The 17,272-nt window shown below is 39.2% G+C and overlaps 1 protein-coding gene across 2 annotated transcripts; it reads right to left on the reverse strand.

Moving 5' to 3' along the window:
* Positions 1 to 552: 552 nt before the first annotated feature.
* SERPINB2 (serpin family B member 2) lies at positions 553 to 16,989 on the reverse strand. Of its 2 annotated transcripts, XM_050768114.1 has the most exons (8): positions 16,904 to 16,989; positions 13,105 to 13,281; positions 9,321 to 9,440; positions 7,500 to 7,628; positions 6,571 to 6,688; positions 2,532 to 2,674; positions 1,862 to 2,026; positions 553 to 1,543 (listed from the first exon to the last, which is right to left on the reverse strand). In XM_050768114.1, exons 2-8 carry the CDS (start codon positions 13,270 to 13,272, stop codon positions 1,139 to 1,141), a joined length of 1,248 nt encoding a protein of 415 aa, XP_050624071.1. In that variant the 5' UTR covers positions 13,273 to 13,281; positions 16,904 to 16,989; the 3' UTR covers positions 553 to 1,138. The 2 variants fall into 2 exon arrangements, with proteins under 2 accessions (XP_050624071.1, XP_050624072.1); XM_050768115.1 differs by lacking the exon at positions 16,904 to 16,989 and having other exon boundaries at positions 13,105 to 13,331.
* Positions 16,990 to 17,272: the final 283 nt, after the last annotated feature.

The following is a 17,272-nucleotide window of genomic DNA, read 5'->3' on the forward strand; positions in this document are numbered from 1 at the left end:
CCTGCAGCCAGACTCTGTTGTTCAGACCCCCAGCCTACAACTTGCCTTATTTCTCAGGTCTTCAATTATGTCCTTCTCCGCCTCTGACTCACTCAAAAGCATTCACTGCTATTAGAAGCAAACACCCGTAGAAGGAGCCATCTTTTGTTTCCCCTCCTGCTCTTGCACCCAGTCCATCTCCCATCTTCACTGCTTGCAACTGTCAGCTCAATGACTGAGGCCTTCTTCTGTATCTGGACCACTGGACTTGGTCATTAATCCTGGTGTCCTTAATGTTTAGACACTGGTTTCCCCAAAGGACTCTAACTTAGACTATTCTGAATTGCTATGTCTTTGCTGCTGTGAGAAAGCAGCTCTAATCCATTTTTCATATAACCCCATCCCACTCACCCTCAACACTGGGTCTTTTTGAATGAAGGTGGTTATGCCTTGGATCCTTCATCCTGTCTATTTTTTCTGAGTTCTCACAAGTGAGTCATGGTGCTCAACTCCTAGGTATCAAGGTATAATAGGTCTATGATCTGCAGACCTAATGAAATGACAACAAATGTATTGTTGTTTGGAAGCAGGTTTATTTATTATATACTTGCAATTGAATATAAGATACAGACATATGTATGTGGTATGTATTGCTAGAAATGCATATAACATATATTTGCCTATTGTTTAATGTTTTTTCTAGATATTTATTCTATAGAAAGACATGGAGGGATACCTACTTATTCTTCATTATGAGAACAAGTAAAGGCATTTTTTAGATAGGAAATTAACTGATCATCTGCTTCTATAACTTTATTAGCTATGTTCAATAGACAGTGAGCAATAATTTAAAAACTCACCATTATATAAAATAATAAATAACAAAGTAAAAGTTAATGTTATAAAAATAAACTGAGAGTAAGGAAAATCTAAAAGGGCTTCATCCCATTTTAGAAGACCAAATGATTAATGGGGTTGTCATGTTATAATAGACAATTGTCTAATTATTTCCATGTTTTTATTTAGTGTGTAGCAGAAGTTGTTCAGAAGAACAAAAATACGTAGAAAACATCTCTAAATTTTTGGCAATTTGAAATAGCAATTCTGAGGCACACAGCTCATCTACAAAAATCTTTTGCAGAAATAGCACGTTTTGGTTTTAGGGTGAGGAAAATTTGCCAAAAAATAAAATGCACTTGGTTATTTTATGCATAATAAGGAAAAGAAAAGGATGATCTGCCACAAACTGTGGGCCTCCATGACCGGTTCTCCCTGACATAACGCCTCCTGTGCCAGCGGCTGCTTCAGTGCCCTCCTCATTCACGTCCACCATGGCTTGGTGGAACACTTCAGAAAGAAACAAGTCATTCCGCTCCGACATCCCTGAGAAATTGGCCTGTCCCTTGTCGAAGGCGTCCTCCATGCCCATGCTTCTCAGAATGGATTTGAGTTCATAATGCTCTTCTAATTTGAACTGGGGTATATATACCTCAACATCATCTTCAGCCATTGTGTCTTTGCTGGTCCACTTGTTGAGTTTGTCATAGGTTATTTCACTTTCCAGCTGCAAAGCAAAACAAAACAAAGCAAAGAAAATACAGCAAGTATTAGAACAGAAGGAAAACAACTTTAAGTCTAATATTAAAAATCAGTGACTTTATTGTGGGTGATATAAAAAGTTAACAGATTGGTCAGGTTTTTACAAGAAGGTAATATGTATGACATAGTTAAGGCTTTGAGTGAAATGTAGAGGTATGCCACATTTACTATCAACTGTTTCATATATTTCCGTGAGAAATTACCACACCATTTGTAAGGAGTATATATTCATCTCACGAAAGGTAGGTTTAGCCCCAGAAACTTGAATATCTCAATGTCTTACCAGTTCCAAGCCAGTGGACACATCGGCAATTTCATCTGGAAGCAACAGGAACATGCTAACATCTCCAGCATATGGGAGTTCTAGAATCTGAGCCTTCAGGTTTTCTACGTATCCAATGTTTAGCTTTTCACGCAAGTACATCATCTGTACAGGTGTGTGCTGAGCCTAATATTATTAAAAAGTAAAATATGGAAGTTGGTTATAAGATATCAAGAGATTTAAAATTAGACATAAAGGAGGATGGGTTCTACTTTAGTGTTGGATAAATGTGGTTTTTTAATCAACAAAATAAACTATTTGTACATCCTTAGTGGGTACTCTGATATTATTAGCTCGTTCAACTTTATACCCTTTATTTAGTAAGATGGACAACAATGGTAATGACAACCATAATTATAAAACACTTGTTTAGTTGTTACTATGGGCCAGGAACTCATGTCTCAATATTTACAGCCCTCTGAACTAAGTGGTAGAGTCAACGTTTGAGTCTGGGCATGTATAACTAAAAAGCCATGGTCTTCCCCTCTACCTCTACTGTTTCTTGAAAGAGTCCAATACTTTTAACTAGAAAGTCATGTAGGAAAATGAATGAGTGGTCTCTAATTTTTCTGTCTGTATCTTGTCAAAGGCCCTAAAATATACTAGGAAGATATATTTTGTTGTCTCATACCGAGTTCACACGGAAAGGATAAAGCCCATTTAGTTTCTTCTCAAATGGAGTTTTCCACTTTCCTTTGAAGTAGACAGCATTCACCAGGACCATCCTGGTATCCCCATCTACAGAACCTTCAGGTAACAAGTTTAGGATTTTGCCTACAGAAAACATAACATATATTTAGGTTTCATAATCAAGAACTGTGAAATTTACTTACTGAATCTTCCGAGTAGCCATCAAACTAAATTCATCAAATTGCAGAGATGTTGATCTTCAAGCTCAAGTTTTTCTTTAGATTTATTTAAAGCAAAATTAAAATTGAAACAAATTTCTCAAAAGGCTTGCAAAATCCAAGAAAAAATGAAGAAATAACGTATTTAAAAGTTAGACCTCCTATCAAATTTGGAAAGGAGATTTTCACTTCCTTTTATAATGCTTACTCAAATCTTTGCAGTTGAAAGTTATTCAAGTAAGAAGGAAGTGAAAGAGAGGCTCTTAAGGAATATTATAGTGCCTTTCCAAAATATATCATGTACTGCAAGATCTGGTCTAGACAGTCTGAGGATCTGACTCACTCGTTTATTCAAAAACATTTTTTAAAAAATATGCTACACCTAAATTAAGAATAGTGCAGATAAAAGAGATGAGAAAGGAATAATTATCCTGGATGAGCCTAGAACACTGGGAGAGACATTCAAAATCAGTTGTGGAACCCTGTGTGATAACTTCTGTAATTGAGCTAAATAATATAAGTACTATGACCATACAGAGAAGGGAGTGAAGGAGTGAGTCCGAGAAGATTGACAGAAACAGTGACAACTGAGTGTGATCATTTAAAAAAATGAAATTGGCTTAAGAAGCAGTCTGCTTATAGTTAGTACTTGCTCTGCAGTATTCCAAGCATCAAAATATATTATTGTGATATTCTATTAGGTGGGTTTTATTAGTGTCATTTTATACCAAAGGACACCACTAGGTTAGCAGTATTCCCAAGGTTATGATGCTGGTAAGCTTGTAAAAATTCTGCCTCCACAGTCAAAACTACTGACAAATACAAGACTCTTAACAAATTAATAGCTCAATGTGGTTTTGAAGTAGGAGGTGGGACCTGACTCTGGAGGCATGGTTTAGACACCAGACCAAACTGAGGGCTAGCTAAAACAGGGACCAGGGACAGGGTGGAAGCAGTGTGCCATGTCAATTTACCATTGTGATGGCAACACCTTGGAGTTACCACCTCTTTCCGTGTCCGTGGCAATGACCTGATGACCCAAAAGTTACTCTCCCTTCCCTAGAAATTTCTACATAAACTGCTCCTTAATCTACATGTAATTAAAAGTAGGTGTAAATATGACTGCAAAACTGCCCTGAGCTGTGCCTCTCAGCACAGTGCCTGGGGTAGCCCTGCTCTGCAGGAGCAATCATGGAGCTCTAACATTGCCACTTCAGTAAAGCTGTTTTCTTCTATCCTACCTCCAGCTCACCCTTGAATACTTTCCTGGGTGAAGCCAAGAACCCTTGAAGGCTAAGCCCCACTTTGGAGCTTGCCTGACTTGCATCAGTTTCACCTTCAATATATTCATTAAATAGACACATTCAATATATTTCCCAAGCTATTAAAATTTTTGGTTAGTATTGGGGTATAGTAATGTGTGATGTGTATGATAAAACTAGTATTCAATCATAACATCATGAAACAGACAATTCTCTCCAATTCTTACAAAAGCTGGTAAAACAATCTGCCAAAATAGCTGCTTGGCATCTTGGCAAAATAACTGATTGACTTACAGCCATTTAGCACAATGTCTAAAGAGAAAAACAACTCATGCCGTTCTTTAAAGAAAGCAAAACTTCCATTTGTCTCTTTAATTTTGTTCTCCATTTTGACTGAACTTTTGTTGATTTAAATCATCTTTCTCTGCTTCCTTTATGTCAATGGTCTGTCGATATTTTAGAACAGTATTTCAAAATCCACAGTGAAAATGAAGAACTAAAAGGAAATCAATTATTTTCAGATAAACAAAAAAATATATATTTTTAAAATCCCATAGAACTTAGTTTATGTGCATTTTCCATTGTGGTAAGTAATAAACCAAGACACCAAACTATTTCTTGAGACAATGTCTTAAACATAAAAGTTAAATGAAAATCCTTAAAAAAATAAGTTATTAAAATCTTTAAACATCCAATTGAGGAATTCTGGAGTTAGACTAAAGATCAGAAGAAGCAACCCTAGCTTTACCACTGCCAGTGGCATCTTAGGGGGGCTAGTTAACCTCTTGGAAACATGGTGCTCCAAACACAAATTGATAAGAAGGATAGGAGCTCTCTTAGGACGTTTCCAATCCTAACAGATCATAAATGAATGAAATACTTACACAATTCTGAATTCATAATCATCTCTATTTCTTAGAAATACATTTATATGTTAGTATTCAACGATTGTTTACTGAAGGCCTACAACTCTACCTAGAAATTCAGAAGAATGAAGGATTTTCACTGTCAGCAAAAATTTGTGCAAATTTTTGTGGGGACACAGGACAAGCGTGACACACTGGTCCTACCCAAAAATAATTAGAGCCTGAGAGGAAAAGCAAAGCAAACTAACAAAAATCAGTTCCATAATTGCTTAAGGTCATATATGGCTAACATTAACATGACTTGTAAAGCTGAAAAAGCAGATGAGGAGACGAGAAGAAGAAAAGATCAGGAAGTGATTAGGAGACACTTCCAGGAAAGAGTAAGACTTTGGCTGCAACTTAAACTGCAAGTTTAATCCTGTAGTTGAGGCATCCACAGAAGCAAAGTCTAGAGGCAGCAATGAGTGTTTATGGGAGCTCCAGGAGCCAGTGGTAGCCAAGCGCAGTTAACTGGATTACTGAGAACTTGAAAGTCAAGGTAAAGAACGAGACCTTCTCCTGAGGACAGTAGAAGGTCACTGACAGTTTCTAGTGTGGGAATAGCATAATAAGTGTGTTGCATCACCTCTTTAATTTCACCTCCTTCCCTTGGCCCTCTGCATTCCAGTGAGACCAGACTCTATTCTTCTCCTTAGGGTTATCTCCGGACCTTTGCATATTCTGTGCACTCGGTCTGGAATCTCCCCCCAGGCACGTGCCCTCCACCTGGCCAGCTCCAGTCCGTCTTCCCAATTACAGTTTAAACATTTTTAAATCGAGTCAGATGCCTTTCCTGTGTACTCCCATATAGCACCTGTACTTCTCAATAAAAGCACTGACTACTACTGTATAGCAATTGCCAACATGATTGAACGCCTCCTCTGTAAGCTCTATGGTGGCAGGATTTACCATTTTTATCTTTATCTCCACATATAGTTTCTGGCACATGGTGTGTGGTGGATAAATATTTGTTGACTAAGTGAATGAACGTAATTGAACTTAATGAATGAATGAATTTAATGAATAAATGATGCAATGAACTAAATTACAATGAATAAATGATTCAATTAAATCATTTATTCATTGTAAAATATACAAAGGGAGGTAGGAGCCTGTGAAAGAATTAAGAGCATGAGTTAAAATGGTAGACTCGACTTAGATAATCAAGGAGGGATGAAGCAGAGACCAAAAAAACTTGCCGGTGGATTGGCTTTGAATGGTGAAAGAGAAGAAACAGTGAAAATAATTTTATGATTCTTCCCTCCTCCACTGCCTGTATTCTTTACAGCTCACACCATTTACTAAGCTCAGGGTCAAGCCTTGTTTTCTTTTTGTCCACAGTGGGCGTAGACTCACAATTATTTCAATGCTCATATTTCCTATTTTGAAAGCTTCTGCTTCCTTTCATATTTTATCCTCAAGCGATATCCAAAATCAAATATTTAAGTACTAAACATATGTCTTCTATTAGTAGGTCTCAATTATTTCCTCTCAGTTAAAACATGACTGAGCTAATCAGGAATAAAGTTGCATCCACCAAAGTAACTAAAGTTGGACAAATTGTAAAGGGGTGAGGGCTAAGTTCATGGATGGGAAAAGATAGATCAGAGTTTTCTAACTGGAAAGAAGAAAAGAAAATATTTTCTTGGTTTTACCTTGGGTTTGAGTCTTGACCCAGGAATTAATCTTTTTTCTGGCTTCTTCTGCATATTCTAGGAAGTCTACTGCCTGGGGTTCTGAGGAGTAATATTTCTGACAGAGTCGAATATATTCCTTTAAAGCAAGAAAATGACGAAAGTCACATAAAATGCATACCAAACAAGCCATGCGTAATTGTGAATTACGGTCTTCCTATTGAGATTAGGATACCTGGGGTAGGGTGGGAGTGGAGGTTGGCTATGGAAGGCAGGTGCTGAAGGGGGAAAGAGTGCAGACCCCCTTGTCCACACTCCCACCCCAACTCTATCCACCTTCTTGCACTCTTTGCATTATAGAGACAGAAAAAAAGGAAAGAGGTTTGGCTTGGGGGATAGTGTCTCTGGAAAACAGTTGTATTTGTTTTCCTGATTTATGACTCTGCAATTGGGACATCTGCAACAGGGAGAGGAGGAAGCCCCAGCGGGTACAGGAGGGGCAGCTGTTTTGCGAGGCCAGCCCTAGGGAGCTGGTGTGGAATTCCAACTCTGCTTTTACGAACTGTAGAATTGCAGAGAACTGCTTTGAAAGTGACTTCAGGCCGGGCGCGGTGGCTCAAGCCTGTAATCCCAGCACTTTGGGAGGCCGAGGCGGGCGGATCAGAAGGTCAGGAGATCGAGACCACAGTGAAACCCCGTCTCTACTAAAAATACAAAAAATTAGCTGGGCGCGGTGGCGGGCGCCTGTAGTCCTAGCTACTCAGGAGGCTGAGGCAGGAGAATGGCGTGAACCCAGGCAGCGGAGCTTGCAGTGAGCCGAGATCGCGCCACTGCACTCCAGCCTGGGCAACAGCGTGAGACTCCGTCTCAAAAAAAAAAAAAAAAAAAAAAAGAAAATGACTTCATTACTTGTTTGGGATCCAGCCATTTCAATTACAGGTTTCACTTACTTCCCTGAAGCTCGCAGACTTCTCACCAAACAGTTTATTGACACTTTCCAGTAAATAATCCCCTGTGGATGCATTGATTGCAGAGCTGAGAGAGCGGAAGGATGAATGGATTTTATCTGCAGCTTGTGCCTTGAACAGAAAGAAGGGATTCTCTATATATAACACAGGACTACTAAACAAGACCGTTCTTAAGCCATGATAATAGTTTTTGAACACAATCCTGAAATGCTATATTAATACATACTTTATTTTGGTACTTTAGAGGAATCTTTGAGAAAATTATTTCGATAAAGATGTGGTGCATTAAAACTAATAAGGTGAATTTTAATTTCTTTCACATTTTGCTGTGTCTATGGATTGGATTTAACCAGGAGGTGACCAACAGCCTAGAAGAAAGACAGGCCCCTTTTCAGTTTCCTAAACGTCAAGGTCTCTAGGGAATTTTTGTTATATTTATAAGATGGATAAGTTCTGGGGATCTAATGTACAGTATAATGGCTATAGTTAAGAAGACTGTGTTCGTTAATAGTTACAGTTAATAAAACTGTTTACTTGAAACTTGTGAAGAATATGTTTTTAAGTGTCCTCCTCACTATACATACATGCATACATACAAATGGTAGTTAAATGTAGTGATGGATGTGTTCATTAATTTGACTGTAATAATTTCACAATGTATGGGTACAGCAAGTCATCACACTGTACATCTTGAACACGTACAATTTTTATTTGTCCATTATACCTTAATAAAGCTGGCAGGAAGGAAATGTTGCCTTAGTAATGATCTTACAAAGTTCATATAGCTTCTCTAGTCACCTATTTTATGGGGCAATCTATGCAGTGGAAAATACGGATTTTAGTAAACCACAAAAGTGAATGGTAATTTCAGTCCTCAACCTGAAGTTTGTAAGCACCATGTCAGACACAGGGGTTGGTCACAGTAGCAGCCTGTCCTAGGGCAGGGGACAGAGCCCTCCCGATGGACTGCCAGGTATTGCAGGACACCTGGTGGAATCTCCACATGATCAGGGTCCTGTCCACCTCCTCTAGCCCATAATTCCCTGGGCAATGGGTAGAAGGAGTGTCAGAGTGCCCAGGAAGAGAGCTGTGGGAGATACCTCTTCATAATCTACCTTATAAGCATGACTGTGGAAGTTGGTTACCAACAGGAGCAGTCTACACTCAGGTTCTATAACTTAACTGGATAGCTGACATTTAAGGAAATGGAGTATTGAGGAAATGTATTACTCCCAGAGATAGCTGATTGATTAATAGATTAGATGACAGAGAAGACAGATCATAGATGATAGATAACACAGATAGATAGGATTCATAGATGTATGATAGATAAGATAGATGAGAGAGATCAATGACAGATGATAGGTTAGATGTATAGAAGGAAAGATATCTGAAGGTCAGTGATTTCTCATGCAATCATTGGGCCTGACCTTCCGCCATTTCTCAATTAATTGTCAGTCCCTACCCTCTCTCCTCTGGAAATCCTCATCCATACACATGTATTCTAGGAGTCTCTGCTGTGGATTTATAATAAATAACACATACCTCACCAATGACAAAGGGGCGTGAGAGAATTTAGAAATAAATAGGCTTGACCTAAAACTCATGAAGTCTGGATTCTTTCCTGGCTCTCGTTATGCGTATCACCTTAGGATATGTTTTTCTTAATGACTCTGAGTCTTAGTTTTCTTTCTGTGAATGGGGGAGGGTATATTCGCTTCCTTCCCAGTCTAACACTGAATTTAAGACAAGAAGATTGCAAAAATAAACCACAAAAGAAATATGGACCAATAAGTCAGATACCTGCAAAATCGCGTCGGGATAAGTACCCTTCTGGATCTGCTGCATGAACCCACAGCTGGTCGAGTTCTCTGGAATCAAAGGGGTAACTGCATTGGCTCCCACTTCATTAAACTGAAGCACCTACAACCAGAATTAGAGAAAATGGTTACACTTGCCCACGGATTTACTGAACTTTTAAAACGGATGGCTATCAGGTGGCTGTAAAATGGTCCTAGATCTCTTCCCTGCCCTTATATGTGGGGAACAAGCATAGATACTCAATACTCTTTCTGTGTAATATAAAAGTATCAGCCAACCTAAATTTCCTTTATAGAAAACAGCATGAGGTGTTTTAGATTAATTGATATCCTGGCCATTTTGGAAAACAAATTGTTATGATGAGATGATTTAAAACCTCTTCCCCAAATTATCTAAATTATATCCAACCAATAAATGGCCTTGAAAAAAATGCCAGTATTTTGAAGAAAGTCACAAGGTTAACTCAGAACCTTGTGTGTCTCTCTCTTTTCAGTGGCCTTATACACAGAATCCTTTCAATCTGTCAAAAACTACAAGCCAGAGTCAGCTAAAGCATAAAAACAGGTCACGTAATAGTAACAGGATTCACCTAAAATATTTACACATACCACATTCATACACGGAGAAATTAATGTCCATGTGAGGGACAAGTTGGTCTGGTGACACGTGAATCTCTTTGTATGGTAAGTAGGCAGTTTCGGCTGACACAGGGAAGCTGGCAGCAAGTACTGTCCCCTCTGAAGCTGCCTCAGATCCCCTTCCCACAACACTGCTGCCTGCCCGCCTTGGTCTGCCAGTCTTAATACCTGCAGGCTGGCCCTGCCTTCCAGCCACCCACCCCATCCAACCTTCTTGGGAACCCTTGGTCCTGCAGCATCTCCCTATGGGGTCCCTGAGGAGAAGCCGATCTGGTAAGTGGCTTGATGGTTGGTGTTCTGCTAATAAAGTTAATTAAGGCAGCCTTGTCCAGCAAGTTGGTGAATTTCTGGGCTAGAGGGAGAGGTGTTAGAGTTTGTGAGGTCTTTCTCTGCTCTTTGAGTCATACATCGTAACTCCTGCCTAGTATTCTCTGAAAAGAAGTGGTGCAACTCCGCCCTCACATAAAAGAAGAATATTTCCTGCGACAGCTTGGCTGGTTTTCCTCCCTTCCAAGGAAATTGACCCTTGAATCAGGGTTCTCTGGGCTAGCACTAAAGCCTTCCTGAATCAGCGTTAAAGTCACTCAGGGAGATGCCCCTAGTCCATGCCAAGGCCACGGAGAAAATAGTGAGGCAGTTTGGCCTGGATGGGTCTGTTTCCTCACTCTAAGGAAAAGAGCTTTTACCCTAATTCCCACAGACCTACGTGTCCAGGAGCTTATGCCTTTTATTTATTCTTTTCTTTCACTACAAATATACCACTTCTAACAGCTACAGCAATTCTCAAATGTGTGGCCTCTTCTTGCCCCGATTCCCTCATCTGTAAAATGAGTATGGTAATCATCATACCTACCTCATAGTATTTTGTCTTATGTGAGTAAATTTATGAGAAGTTCTTAGAAAGATGCCTGGCTAAGGCACTAATAAGTATTAGTTGTTATTACAATGATGGCTACTAAGTGTCTTACATAGTATCTCTAAGCTTCACAACGGTCTTGCATGCTACACATTTTTATTCCCATTCTATAGATGAGAAAACTGAGATGCAAATGGTTTCAATGTCCTCACACACACGTAGTAAGGAACAAAGCCATGACTCAAACACAGATACGTCTGTCCCCACAGTCTGTTTCTTTCTCAAGCCAATCAATGTCTTTTTCTTTTTATTTGGGAAGCAATCATATTAACATTTGAGTTTCAAAATCTACACATGCAACAGAGTTGTAAAAAGACTATATAGAGTCTCAAAAACAAACAAACAAACAAACAAACAAACAAACAAACAAACTATGTAGAATCCTTGCATAGTCCCAAAGGCTTAAAGCACTTCTTAGATAGAGAAAAGCTGTCATGTGTCCAGAGTGATCGGTTTATTTTCCCCTAGTACCAAAATCAAGATTTCTACTTTAACAGCCCAGAGCACTTCATTTAGCATTTGCTCCCAAAATATATTGCTACTGATTCCTTTACCTTTAAAAACAAAACAAAACAAACAAACAAAAAAACCTAGGCCGGGTGCGGTGGCTCACGCCTGTAATCCCAGCACTTTGGGAAGCTGAGGCAGGCGGATCATAAGGTCAGGAGTTTGAGACCAGCGTGACTAAGATGGTGAAACCCCGTCTCTACTAATACAAAAACTAGCCAGGCATCGTGGCAGGCACCTGTAATCCCAGCTACTTTGGGAGGCTGAGGCAGGAGAATGGCTTGAACCTGGGAGGTGGAGGTTGCAGTGAGCCAAGATCACACCACTGCACTCCAACCTGGGTGACAGAGCGAGACTCCGTCTCAAAAAAAAAAAAAAAAAAAAGAAAAAAGAAAAAAACCTAAGACCTGGTGTTTCTAAAGTTTTTGTGCCAATTTACTATCTTTATTCTTTCAAGGCAAAAAAGCAAACATACTGGGGAAAGAATATTGCAAAAGACTACTTGTGTCAGGGAGTTGAGCAATTGAGTTTTGTTGTAAGTCTCAATGTTTAAACTGTCACAAACACAGAGAGTGATTCACCCATCTCTTGTCTTCCTGCAGCAAGATTGGCCAATGCTCTCTCTGTGAAACTTCAAACATCAAATGAGGCCCACCTTACACGGGTCACCATGTGCATGGAAAGAATGTGTTTACACTCAGGTACGTTCTTGTGGGAAACTGGAAACCAGCCGGCAGCATCTTGGTGTGACTGCATGCACAATGCATGCTTGTCCTTAAAGCATTTAATGTTAATGTTTGTGTTTGTGAATGCAAGGGAATTTTAATGATGTGATGGCCACATCGAGACCACTAACCTGGGAAATAACACGATCGCAAGAATTTTGTATGTGCTGAGTGACTGACTACTGCATGATGATTGCCGTGTATAATTGAATTAGTCCAGCATAATTTCAAGGGCCCAGACTCAGTGGAAAGAGTTTCCTGACTGAGTCCGTGTCCATTCACCAAAGAAGGCAGGCAGTGGCCTTGCAGAAATCCCTCATGATGATGTTGTGCATCCCATCCACCTTGGTTTTCAGGTCTGGCCATGCATAATGCCAGGTCTCATTCTGCTACCATGACCTCACAGGCATGATCTTCTGCAGCTACAACACTATCCATGCATCTCTGTGGGTATAGTGAGCACCACCGTGGTGTTTTTCTTCCCTTTGTGATACCCTCTTAACATTATTGGGAGGAATTCTTCATAGGAATAGGGAACAAACACCACAGTGGCAGAGCAATGGGAAGGAGCCCAAGCTAGGAGTTAGGAGACAGTGGGGCTTCATTGACACCACCAGAGCTCTCTTCTGTAAAATGATATCTGTCTTAAAACTGAATGAGATAATGGGTACGACACCCTCACTTTGAAAAACAAGAATATTATATTATTAAAATATAAGATGCGGCCACTCATAACTGTTTCCAGCCTTGCAGGCTATTCAACTCTGATATGCCTTCAACAGCTACAACTGAGGGATTTTGGGGTTTGGCTGTCTTACAGATTTGAATCTAAGGAATTCGTGTTGTAAAGATCAGTCCTGCATTACCTGTGGTGATTGCTGACCTCCCGAGTCACATGTCTTTAGCATAAAACAAGAGCAGTTCTCCAATTCCATTCAGGAACCACTCGGCCCAAATGTGGAGCTTCAGCTCAAACTCACCTTAGCCATCTGGTCTTGGGTGCTGCCCCTGGAGCCCATGTAGACCATGGCCATGGTGGACGAGATGCTCCATGGGGAGAAGAAGAGGTTCTGAGTGGGGCTTGCGTTTGCCAGATGCTTGAATAAATTGAGGGCAAAGAGTGTGTTTGCTACACAAAGGTCCTCCATTGTTTCAATCTAGAAGCAAAGAAAGGAAGAAAAAAACAGCTCTGAAACACGAGGTAACATTTTGGGTGAGGTCAGCACAGTAGGACAGGCTGCACTCTGTGTGGGGACAGATTCTCTCTCTGTTCTTCCTCATGGAACAACATGAGGCAGGGCGGGGACAGCTTTATGGACATGCCACCTGTGCAGCTGTAAAAAGCCCCTTGTTTGGCCAAATGTCCTCCTATCGCCATCTTGAAATTCTTGATAATTTTAAACAAAAGGCCCACATTTTCATTGTGCACCAGACCCTGTAAATTACATAGCCATTCCTGAGATACATGAAGTGTTTTGTATGATGAGCAGTGACACTTGGTGACATTCCATAGTATAACAATGACAATAAATAGGGACAGGAGTAGGAATTGAAGCCAGGTTGGCAGACCCTAGGGTCATGCTCTCAACTTCTGTGCTGCCCCAACAAGCACACTGCACACATCCACACCACACACACTGCCACACAGGACGATACACACATATTGAAATGCATGTCACCTGCATACATACCTTGTTGCATCGGGTAAGATGGTCAATCTTCTTTCTACTTTCCTGCTTCTAAAGTGGCTTTGACTCATTGTTTGAAGGTTTGGACTTTCACCCAGCCCCTATTCCAACACCCCTTCCCTATATGCACCAGACATAGCACAGCCTTACTAAAAAAGACTTCCTGTGCTGGGGAGTTCATTACTGGGAGGACTAGAAGACCCCCTTCTTCTGCCACCCCACCAGGTAGAAAGTCAATGCCAGGCAAGATTGCAGGGATAATCCTTAATTCCAGGCCTATGAAACTCATATACACCAAGGTATGAACCATCTGAGACCTTCCCTGACCTCAGGCTTTGCAGGCAACTGAATGCATGCCCACACCCAAGGTGTGTGTGTTTTTTGGTCCTGACCAATAATCGTCTTTCCAGCTGTATGTTTTGCTTTCATCATAGCTTGAAACTTACCCTGTAATTATCAAAATATATCAATATACCAAACAATGCTGATATTCATCATCCCTCAGGAAACCTTCTTATGACAGTGCCTTCCCAGAACTGGGGAGGGGTTGGTACAAGTACCCAGGAGGAAGCATGTCCTCTGGCTCTGGTCTTGGCTGTCTACACCTGTGGTCTCCCACGGCAGGGCTCTCCAACAAGGACCAGTGATCACTTCTTTCTTGTGTGAACCCTTGGTTCATGAACACTTTTTTCTTTTTTTTAAGAAAGTGTTTGGAATTTGTTTGTATTAAAACATCTCATTTGGAATACAACCAGACTACTTTATCAAGACAAAAATAGTAAATTAAATAAAATGTCTCCCTAAAACTCTCTCACCTCCTCTCCTCATTTAATCTTTACAGAATCTGTATGAGGTAGAGGTGATTCTCCCTATCTTATAGATTATATCCTGATGCCCAGAGACATTAAGTAACTTGTATAATGTCACACAGCTGGTAGGTAGTGGAGCAGGGACTCAAGCCCAGGTCTGCCTAAGGAAGCCCACCCTTTCCAGTGTTCCACATTGCTTCGTTTGGTGATGCATAGCTTCACTATGAAGTGTAAGAGCTTAAGCAAGTTGTAGTGCAAGAAATGCTAGAAAGAGGAAGTCAAAAGAAAAAAGTAGTAAACCTGTAATTCTACTAGAAGGCTTATTACAAAAAAAAATTCACTTTTTTTTTCTCTTGCTTCATCATAGATACTAGATTACATTGGATAGCTCAAAAATTTGTTCCTCTTCCTCTTAAAATTTAAAATTGTCTAAATAATTAAATAGATTTATTGTATAGATTTCTAAAATTAATTATCTCAATATCTTTTGGAAACAAACAGAGTATTAATAACATGAATAAAATATTTCTCGATCCCCATGTGAAAAATGTAAATAAGAGATCAGAAAAGTAAATTTAGACTTCTCCCATACCTAAATACATGATTCTTTGTAACAATTCATACTGGATTCTTTGTAACAATCCACATAGTAATTTTGATAGTAAAAATATTTAACTCTAAAGACAAACTATCAGAAAGTTCTGTTAATACTAAGTTAGAATTTAAGGTAACTTGATAAAGAAAAAAAGTTAATAAGAACAGAATCAAATTGTCCTGGATGCATTTACTTCTTTCAAAAAAATAGTTTCAATTACATTTTTAAATAAGATGTAATTAATTACATTTAATGTAAAAATAATATTTGATGTCTATATGGCAGTTACCAAATTCCTTCAGCTCCCTCTTCAATTTGCATAATTACCTGTCCAGTAAGGCTTAGCAATTTCTGTAATATGAATGAAAATATGAAAATAGAGATTGCACAGCTGGTCCATTTCAGAAGCCTAGACTGGATCACAGACTTCTCATTCCAAGTCTAATGTTTTCCTACAAACTTTTCAAGGAAGGTCTGAGAGTTTCATAATTTTAGAAATCTATGAAGGCACTCATATGCAGTGTTTCCTGACTCTCAGATAAGGCCATACTTTATGTTTGAATGAAAATCTTTCCAAACAATGCAAAATTGAAGTAATGGAGTATTGTGAAATACCACAGCCTCCTGGAACAGGTATATCTGTTGTGAACTTTTTGACCTTATAATAATTTATATGATCTCATTAACTTCCAAATATTATTCTCTTAATTAAGGTTTAATAGTATTACTGGGATGAATTAATGGGAATAATATGCAGGGCTGGGCTTCCTGGCGGTGCTTGTGTTGGTTCCTGCAACAGAAGTTGACAAATGCACCACTGAAACTTGGCACAGGGAAGGAAGAATTTGGGAGGAGTCACCAGGCACATGGACATTGTCTCTCACCCGATTGGCCCTGAACATTAGATTGGAGTTTGCTGTAGCATTTAAAATAAATTTTGTTTACAATTGGACAGTGGAAATATTTTGAAATTGACCACAAAAATTAATGAGAACTGACAGAAAACAACAGTTTCAAGGGAACATCTCATCAAATACTGCTACATTTCCCCCAATAGAATTAAGATGGCTTTCGTAATGAATAAGTATCTTTTTATGGGGTATTAAGTTATTTACTGAACCATACTTCAGTCAACCCTGCAACTAGTTTGGTTGATTATTCTCTTTCACTAAATTGACCCATGATTGAACTAAACTCAATAAACATATTATTGCTGCTTAATTTTTGCAGTTCCTGCTTTTTCATTTAAGATGCAAATGAAGTCTTCTTTTCCTATTATTTATATACAATGTAGAGATTACATTCAATTGCTTAAACGAAAATATTTTAATGTATCTAGCTGTTTCCATCAAATTTAGTGTCAAAACAATAGCTGGTAGAGAACATATATATTCTAACCTGTTCAATAAAATTGACATCACAATCTAAATGTACATTTTGTTTTGGTTAATGCTACATAGGTATTTGTTGGCTTCTGAGATTCAAAATTAAACCTTATAAATTTAATTTAAATCTTGAAATAAACTATTTTCAATTAAACAACTAAACAAGAAAACACTACTTAAATTTTACTTCCCCTCTACAAACACCCCACATCCAAATTTTCAATCTATTAATACCAGCATGAGGGAAGAGAAAACATGAAATCCTTTTTCCCATAGAGATGGCATGGAAATCATTGAAATACCTGGTTGTTCTCTGGTTATTCGCTGAGTTGCTGTCTGACGGGCAATGCTCCTCTGAGAGTTGTTACAGTTCAGACATGGTAATGACTGGTTTTATACAGCTCTGCCCCTCCCACATGGCATTTTTTTTCTCTCTCTCTCTTTTGATCTGTGTCCTTTGAGTGATTCAACATTTTACTCAGGAAGACATCATTAGAATAGAAATACTTGTTTGTAAAGGCATAGTTTAAGAAATTTTGGGGGAGGATGAGGTCACTCTGAAACCTAAGAATTTGTCAATATCTACACATGCCTGTCAAAATTAGCTAAAATCTGTCAGCCCCCGTTTCAAGATTTCCCCCACTATACTTGTGCTCAAGGATAGTATCAAA

The sequence above is a fragment of the Macaca thibetana genome, chromosome 18 (assembly GCF_024542745.1).
Source record: "Macaca thibetana thibetana isolate TM-01 chromosome 18, ASM2454274v1, whole genome shotgun sequence".
Lineage (NCBI taxonomy): Eukaryota > Metazoa > Chordata > Mammalia > Primates > Cercopithecidae > Macaca > Macaca thibetana.

Bases quoted from the DNA above. Each gene is read 5' to 3' on its own strand.
- SERPINB2 (XM_050768114.1), bottom strand. From the start codon at position 13,272: ATGGAGGACCTTTGTGTAGCAAACACACTCTTTGCCCTCAATTTATTC. The intron at 2,675-6,570 runs GTAAAACCAAGA...TGTTTTCTGTAG, and splicing joins GGTCAAGACTCAAACCCAAG to GCAAAATCCTAAACTTGTTA. The intron at 1,544-1,861 runs GTAAGACATTGA...TTTGCTTTGCAG, and splicing joins TGTCCACTGGCTTGGAACTG to CTGGAAAGTGAAATAACCTA.